This window comes from Daktulosphaira vitifoliae, unplaced genomic scaffold (genome assembly GCF_025091365.1).
Source record: "Daktulosphaira vitifoliae isolate Bord-2020 unplaced genomic scaffold, ASM2509136v1 Scaffold_2, whole genome shotgun sequence".
In the NCBI taxonomy this organism is placed as follows: Eukaryota; Metazoa; Arthropoda; class Insecta; order Hemiptera; family Phylloxeridae; genus Daktulosphaira; species Daktulosphaira vitifoliae.
Genome location: NW_026099573.1, coordinates 26,140,052 through 26,149,436, shown reverse-complemented (window position 1 = coordinate 26,149,436; position 9,385 = coordinate 26,140,052). Strand labels below are relative to the sequence as shown.

At 27.9% G+C, this 9,385-nt stretch overlaps 1 protein-coding gene across 1 annotated transcript in view; it reads right to left on the bottom strand.

Annotated features, from left to right (window-relative positions):
* Positions 1 to 6,271: 6,271 nt before the first annotated feature.
* LOC126897552 (probable WRKY transcription factor protein 1) overlaps positions 6,272 to 9,385 on the bottom strand; it is a 9,810-nt gene continuing 6,696 nt past the window's right edge. Inside the window, exons 5-7 of the mRNA XM_050671243.1 lie at positions 7,864 to 9,302; positions 7,416 to 7,636; positions 6,272 to 6,593 (exon numbers count right to left, since the gene is read on the bottom strand). Of these exons, the coding sequence (XP_050527200.1) occupies positions 6,363 to 6,593; positions 7,416 to 7,636; positions 7,864 to 9,302 (1,891 nt within the window). The 3' untranslated portion in view covers positions 6,272 to 6,362. The remainder of the gene's footprint in view (positions 6,594 to 7,415; positions 7,637 to 7,863; positions 9,303 to 9,385) is intronic.

Here is a 9,385-nt window from a genome sequence, read left to right as displayed (position 1 = left end):
CGTTGTTTTTATGAATAATAATCAAGTATGTTCAAAGGCTGTGGTGAAATAGTTCAATAAAATATTATTGTATATGGTCCATTTGCCGGACTGTGAGATGACGACCACGGTGAGAACCCTTTAAGCGTCGCGTTCACATGACCTTCGCGATGGTGGACCGCGGCCGCGATTGTAGATTACTTAATCGAATCCCGTTATTGTCTTCTCTTTAGTCCAGAATCCCGTTTTTTTGATCATGGATCGATTCCCCCTGTATCTATCGTTCAGTCGTCGAATAATAGAGTGTAACGCGAAGGGATGCTGATCGACCGAGATCCGGTTTTATTTTTTATTGCCCGATATCAGGTTATTCCTCCCCCTCGACCCCCCTTTCAACAGCGAGATTCAACGTCCGTCGGTTCTACACATGGACCAACGTCCCAAAGGCAAAGATATATTCTCAATAGTGTAACTGGTTTTATCCCTTTTGACCGCCGCCGCCACCGACGACAGCAAAAACGCCTATGAATGATTCATACATAAGTGTTATGAAACACAGTTTTGTTAACTATCAAAAGGTATACAACTCGAAAAATATATAACGATAGCGTACGTGTGTGGGGGAGAGAATAATATATTTTATATATATACAATGTATAAGACTTATCTAGCTAACGGACTTTAACAGAAAAACTGTTACAGTTTTAAGAACAAGAGTAAACATATTTTTTTATGATTTCAAGTATATTTTTTGCAAGACCGTGAGAAAATAAAAAATAATTTTTTAATTCTATACGTTTTGTTTTCGGTCTACAGAGCTACTTGTTGCATAAAATTATTTTGCCACGCGTTAGTAGGGTGTGTAGGAGGGAAAAGGGCTCTATTTTTCTGCTGACGTGGGGGTGGCTATATGAGAGAGTGGTATACGAAAAGTGCTTATTGTTAGATAATTGTGTATGCTGTGAGGTGTTGCAGCAGGTTGCTGCAGAGATATATTTCGGCTGCAGGTTGCTCGAACGGGAAGTGCATAAAAACAATAAAAATCTAAACTTTGAATTTTTATTCCCACAACACAAGTTAATATTATGCAGCTTCAGGACGGTCACGGTATTAACAGAAGGGTTTATGCAGATAACCCTTATGAGAATCTCATGGTAAGAACGATTTAAGGTGTTCCAGAATAACCGGACATCCGATGGACCAAAGGAGAAGATCCGGTTTTCCTAATATGGACGACCTTTACGGGGATGCTGACGACCCGCGGAATTTAGCCAGCTGCTGTAGTCGTTTAACACATTCTGTAGTCGAAATCACGCAATACTATAATGTTCTCACGCAAGAGTTGAAAAACTACTGAGATTCAACGTTTGTGACCTTAAAACGTAATTTTCGTATTATTTTGGTCATCTTAGTTAGTAACTTAACACAGGCTCGCATTGGAGGGGAGGACAAGTGTTACCCTTTGCCACAGTGGCAAATTTATGGCTCATTTTAGGAGGCGGCAATTTTTTACGAAACACCATAATATCCTGGTATTACATAAAAAAATTGTTGCCTAAATATTGCAGTTGTTATGTTTTACTCATAACCGAAAAAATATGTACAGCGATCGCCATTCTACTAATTATGATAATAAAATTGGTCCAGTTTATAAGTATAAGTATAACAACGATGAAAGAGTGTAAATTAAACTAATAAGATATATTACACACCGTACGGAAATTTTTTTTTATTACAGTTATAAATATTTAAAGACTGTTTTAAATAAAACAAGTAAACAATTATACTCTGTGAATATACATCTAATCACTGTTGTTTATTTGTATGTATCTTTAATATATTTCGTAAAATCAATTAGAAATAGGGATTCCTTTACCACTTATGAAGATGCTGCCAAATTATTAAGTGAACTAAATGATTATGAAGATCTTAGAATCGAGAAATAACGAAAATTGTGGCATTATGAAAATCCGTCTAATGAAATAATTTTAAGTGGTCGTAAAAATTTCATAATAGAGACATTTTTCGTTATTTTAGATAAAATTATATAAGAATTGCAAAAACAAAAAAATTCATATGATTTATTGGCATAAATATTCTTCACATTATAAATAATCATTCTGTCGAAGAAATCCATTTTTATGATTTTAGTAAAAGCTTATCAGTGTTAGTCACTGAATTTGTACAACATTAAGGTCACATAAAAAGTATTAGTATTGTGATAAAATTACAAATCCATTTTGGATGTTATATTATGGTTAAAAAAAATGATTTTGTGGTAATTTATCCATACATAGAAATTGCTCTCCGTATGTAATTATCTATGCCTGCCAGTAATTGATCCGCTGAACAATCATTTTCAGTATTAAAGCGAATTAAAAGTCATACTAAAACAACTACAAGTTAAGAAAAATGTTCTGCTTAGCATTTTTATCAGTTGATCCGAAGTAGTATCAAAAATAAATTTTGATGAAGAAATTTAGTCATTTTCAAAAAGTTAAACCAGAAAAATGGATAAAAACCTATTTATATGATTGTGTTTAATCGTAATTTATTTTCAATTTTAGATATGAAATTAAAAATAGGGGTTTGTTATTTAATACTCTAAAACTCCGAAAAACAGACAAATTCTCATTAACTAGTACGTCTAAAGGCAAGCAAACTATGAGAATGACTAAATTTAATCACTTTCCTAAACCATTCATTTTTTTATTTTTTTTTTCAAAAAATTTAATGATGAGCCAGACATTTATGATTTTTGAAAACAACATTTTACAATATTCCAATTTACTATTATCACATGTTTAAAATATAAAATGAATAATATTGACATCCAATAGTCATTTTTTTAATTATGTCATTATCTAATAAATAAGCTAATTATTGATGTATGTTGTCATTTGAAAAATTAAAATTAACATCAAATAATGGAAGAAAATAAAAAATACTTAATGATTAGTAAATGGAAAAAAAACATGAAACTAAAAAACACAATAAATCAATATTATTTTTAATTATCCATTATTTGCTTTTCTTGAAAAAAAAATCACTTTGTATAGGTTAGAAAATTTTTAATTTTTATAAAGGAAATAATTGTTCTATTCAAAAACTCTACAATGATATGAAATAAATTTTTTTTAATTCCTTCAGGGTTAAAACACGAAAACTTAATTTTTTTATTATTTAGTATTATATATTACTTAGTAAATAATTACTAATTAAGAGATAATTAAACAATTAAATCATTATAAAATAGAAAATAATCTAATTAAGAAAATGACTGGTCAATAACAACCTGTGAACTAGTATTTCAGAAGTTATTAACAATTTAAAATACTGAATGAAGGTGAGGGTGGGTACAGTTATTTTTATTACTAGTTATTTCCCAACCGTACTCTTCGTCCTGCCTAGGTATAAAAATGAGAATAACTTCTAAAGTATAAATAATTGTTATCGACCAGTCATTCTCATAATTAGATTATTTTCTATTTTATAAGCTAGTGAAATATGTGTGTGGCCATTTAAAAAAGTAAAGTGGTATAAATATATGATATAACAGATAAATTAAAAAAATAACTAAAAATTGATTTATCAAAAACAATATAAAACTAATAGAAGCAAGAAAAAATTCTCAATACTTTATTATTTTAATAAATTTTGTGCAAAATTTATGATTTAATCATCGAGTTTAACAGTTTTTATATAATTTGAGTTTGACTAATTTTCAGACAAAAAAGCTCAATATTCCACTGAAACTATTTTTGGGTTTGTTTTATAATTGTATCGTTTCTACCAATAGATAGAAAATTTTGAGTCCAATTCAAAAATGTCTATTTTTCAATTATTTTTTTGACAAATAACCGACTAATGCACAATTATCAAAGAAATATACGTTAAGTTCAAATATTTGAAAAAAATGTTATTTTATTTTTAAATAACTTTTGAAAAATAATTTAATGCTTTATTTTTTTTTTTTACATTTGTTTTTTACACTTATGATAATAGTATATTTAGATAATGAATTAGACAGTGTTTTTATGATTTAGTTGGTTTTAAGTTTTGACCAAACTAAATAAATAATCGTAATTTCCAAAATATTTATGATTTTTTCTTAACAATTAGTTGAATAACTGAGTCATTAAATGTCATACGTCAAATTTAAATGATCATAAAAAACCACCAGTTGCGCAAATGAATTAGTATTAATTAATACTAATTTTTTTTTTCAAACTATTTGATAAAATAATAATGGTTTGGTGATGGTTTAGTTTAAAAAAATGAGATGCTGAAGTTTGGTAATCATTTAATCCAAAGCTATTCAAAATCTCTAGACCATGCATAAAGTAAGTAGCATAGCGTAGCAAGTGTAATATTAGTTTAAATGATTTTAAACATTAAATTTGTACAAAACAGAACCTTAAGAATTTTAATATCATGAAAAAATTATAATTACTTGATAATGAAATGTTATAAATTAAATAATATAGAATTTTTTTCACATTTAATAAATTGAGATAAATCTAATAATAAAACGCTATTAGTCTGTTTCGTGTTACAAAAAATGAACACTTGTAAACATAAACCTGGATATGAGCCATTAACTTATTCATTACATTTTAGGATTAAAAATTTCGTATAGATTTAAAACAAACATTGCATTTTATTTCTTTACGTTTAGAGTTGTCAATTTAATGATTTGTAAGGAAGGACTTAATTATATTTCTCTTCTTTCCTTAGAAATATTATAAGACACAACATGATTTTTCTATTTTGGGGGAACCAATTTTTAAACTGGAGGCTATAATTATGTTTTAAGAGAACTTAACTTATTAAATCAACGTAAGATGATGAAATTTTTGTAACCACAATAATTAAATCTCAAAATTTAGTGATTCTAATTGCTATGTAATATTATTTAGTGTTATTTTTTTTTTTTGTATAATTTTCAATACATAGGATTAGTATAGTTCGGCAATTATTATTATTTTATTAGTTATTATTTTGAAAAGACAGATTGTAGAAATAATGCAACTGATTTTTGAGGGTATATGTGAATCAATCCCAAGACGGTTGGGTATAAAGTGTTAGTTAAGTGATAAAAATAGTATATTAAATATGAATCTACTTAGGCAATATTACAACAGGACCGTTAAATTAAAGCTAAAATAGTAGAATAAAATAAACTACTAGACGTAAAATAAAAATTTTCCTAAAATTTATTAGTTGAATTTAATCAAATAAAAAAAGATACATTTTTTTACGAATTTTTAATGAAATAGTTTTTTTTGCAAAACATACAGTGATTAATTAACATGCCTCAAGCAAAATATTCAAGAATACAAAAATATTGATTATTCTTTTTTTAATTTTTAGATTTTTATACACTTTTTAAAATTTTGTTTAATCTTGCTCCTTACTTTCTAATTCAACGTCAAAATTAGTTTTTTTTTTTTTTGAAAATTAACAAATTTATCTAGCTTTACTTTTGTAAACGATTTAGTTCAGAAAATGACTATTCGGTTATAATTTTTGAACCATTATTTTAGAAAATATTACTTTTATATATAGGCGAGAGTAGTTCAGCACAGAATGACTAATACTAAAAATATATAATCAGTGCCTCATCCTCTATATTCATTTTGAAATATCAACATTTCCAAAAATACAGATTTAAAAGTTGTTATTGACCAGTTTTTTTTTTTAATTATATCATTTTTTAGGGTATATCATAAACATTCATGAATTTAACACGACATTTAAAAGAAAAATACTTTTATTTTTTGTTAAAAGTTAAATTTGATAGATGATAAAATTTAAAGGAAACATATTCATACATGCAAATTTTAATACTTAAGCCTTAAGTACTACAAACAGGTTAATTGAAACCATTTTTAAGAAACACGTTTGTCTTATTTAATTTGTACATTTTTAAATAAATGGTTTATAATACAATGAAAATTGTTTACTATTATTTAAAGTATATTGTCCAAACCATAATGTAATTTATCAAATTTAATTTGTAATTAACTCATGTAGCATAATTGTTAACAGTGTTGCTAGATATATTTCATAACTCATCAAATTTGTTTTGTAACTTGTTGTCAAAAACTACAACTTTCAAGTACAAATACAATTTTCAAATACATATATAATTATAATAAAATTGGCATAAATTAAAAATAATAAAAATATAGAATAATTGTTGGTATTACTTGCTTTTTAAAGGCTGCAGTTGTTAATTAAATTGCAATTAAAAATATGTACTGATCATGAATGTAAATAAACTATAATCTATAAACGTAGTACACATCAAGTATTTATTTTATAGAAACTTAATTTCTAACTACATACAACCATAAATATGAATAAAAAAGATAAGAAATTTAAGATGTTGCTACAGTAGCAGAGGTTCCTGTAGATGAAGTTGGTCCATTATCAGAGCTATTAGGCTGTTGTTGGCCATTAGCTGGTGGTGGTGCTACAATTGGAATAGCGAGGTTAACCCTTCTTGGAGGATGTGGTTGAGGCTGAGGTTGTTGTTGATAGTATGTTGTTGCAGCAGTGGCAGCTGCTGCTGGGTGTCCAGAGGCTATCATAGCCATATAGTTAGCATCCTTAAAAAAATATCACAATGATTACAGTTATATACAGTTAATAAGATTATATATTTTACTATAACATCCAATATATATGACACAAAATTGAATTTTTATTTTGGCTAGTTACTTTTAGTTATTGAAACAACAAAATGCTTTATTTTAAGGAAACTGAAATAGATATATTTTTATTACTTTTGAAATTTGTAAACAGAAGTAGAATAATTAATTTTTTTTTAAAATTGTACTTTCAAAATTATAATTTCAAAACTTTAGATAAGCATAAAAGAAAATATACATAGAATAATATTTGCATAGCTGTTCTTAAGGAAGCTAGAATCCCCTAAACCTTGGGCATCACTTGTGTCCAAAAATAACTGTCCATTAATAGGATTATTTAACTGTTATTAAACTGTAAGATAAAAGGAAGAGTACTGGTTAATTTTTTAAAGTCACTTTCAAAACTCAACTTTACCCAAACACATGGGGCATGAATAACTCTTTCATAGGTCAATAATTTTATATTTTTGTAAACATTAAAATAAATTTAGGAATGTTATAAAAAAAATAATTAAATAATTTTTAAAGACCATTTAAATTAAGTAGTTTGTAGGTCTTAGTTTGAAACCAAACCTTTCTCCATGACAATACATCTCCATTAAATTAGAGTCAAAGTAATTTTAGCTCTGGACTCATAAATTAAGAACAGACATTATTTTATTAAATATAGTGTCCCATAACATAAAGACATGTGCCTAGAAATACTGAGTGCACTATAAAAGGACTTAACTTTTAATTGAGCTAAACATTTTAGGTATAAAATCTTGTTTTGATACATACGGTCATATAAGCTGAAGGAGGTGGTTGTGTAGCAGCAGCTGCTGTTGTTTGATAATTAATAAGCTGTGGTTGATAAGCTGCTGCTTGAGCTGCTGGGTTTCCATATGATAACATTTGCAAAGCAGCAGCAGCTGCTGCTGCTGCAGCTGCCACAGGTTGTTGCTCGTCTGATGTGCCAGCACCACCAGCTGACATTGGACTTGGTGCATAACCATGCATTGCTGTTTAAGAATTAAAATTTTTATTCTTAATAAATTTTAGGTTTAGTTAATTAATTATACATTTAAAAACATTTACACAAAAATATATATTATGTATTTATATACGTAGAATACATGTATATTTTAATGATTGCAAATGATACTTTTAGATAAATATTAATGATTTATACAATTCTAAAAAAAAAAATTGAATTTAAATTCATTTTATGATTTATAAATTACCATACCTTGCTGCTGTTGCTGTTGAGTCATGTGATGACTATGAGGTTGATGATATGCTATGTGATGATGTTGATGAGGGTGGTGAGGATGATGAGTATGATCTACCATCATCATACCATTATTCAAATGATGCTGTTGTTCAACTATCATATTATTATATTGTTGTTGTTGTTGTAGATGTTGCTGTTGATAAGTATTTTGTTGTATTTGCTGCTGCTGCTGTTGTATTTGTTGTAAACTTGATTGTTGAATTTGTTGAGGTATAGGTTGAGGTTGAGATTGAGTTTGAGGAATATTTTGTTTGTTTCCGCTAAAATTTAAAACTGGATCAGGTAGAGTACGGCGACTTTGGGCAGTATATCTCTTAGAACTACGAACAACTTGTTGTTCAGTAGCTGGAGGAGGAGCCATTGATTGTTGCTTTTCTTGATCATACTGCAAAGAAGATTTTTTAACCCCTCCAACATTACTAGTGTTACGATGGTGTTGTTGAGAATACCTATGTGATTGAACAGGTGTTTGCATACTTTCTGGATCTCCAATATCATCATTGTAAGCTTGCTCGTCTTCATTAGGTATGGGTCGACTGAAATATCTCTCTTTATTTAATTGGTTTTGAGCATTATTCATTTGGTTATGAAAACTGCGACTTTTATTAACATGAGGCCCACTAGAACTACTGTGACCTCGATAATCAGATGTATTCATATTTTGATAATGAGATGGACCACCAGGACTATAACGTTTTTGATAAGAATCACCTTTTCTATTAAAATAGTTACTGTTAGATTGCCCAGAATCTTTATTGACATAATTATTTCTTCTTCCACTATCAGTGCTATTGTTGGATTCATAGTCAATATTAAATTTAGGATTTCTTCTTCCTCCTTCAAAATTATTAAACTCTTCATACTTTCCTTTCCTATTAAAACCTTCAAAATTATTTTTAGAACCATCTTCAGAATTATGTTTCCAGCGTCTGTTACCAGATGGAGGTCCAGAATCAAATTGTTTACCCTTATTATCATAGTTTTTATTGTAACTACTATTTCGGTTATATGATTGAGATTGTTTTTGTTCGTTTTTAGAAGTTTGAATCAATGTTTTATTTAAAGATTCAGATTTATCAAATTTTTTTTCTACTGGAGGGTTAGTATTAGTTTTAGATGAAGTTGGCTCAGCTGAAGATATAGTTTGTTTTAGTTGTTTTTCGTGGTGAGGATTAGTAGAAATGAAATTTTCATTTTCAGTTCCAGCATTGTTTTCACTTTTATTTAATGCATCAGGAAATTCTTTTCCATAATCATTTTGAGCGTCTGGAGCAAAAGGTTTTTTTTTACTAAATTTTTTGTTAAGTCCTGACTTAACACCTCCAGGGCCACTTTCTTTTTCATAAGCTTTAGTATCTTGCCAATTTCTTGTATATTTATTGTTAGCACCACGCCTAAAAATAAAATTATTGTAATAACAATAAAATGTAATATATAGAACTTAGAATTATATGCATTTATAAATTTTGTTACAATA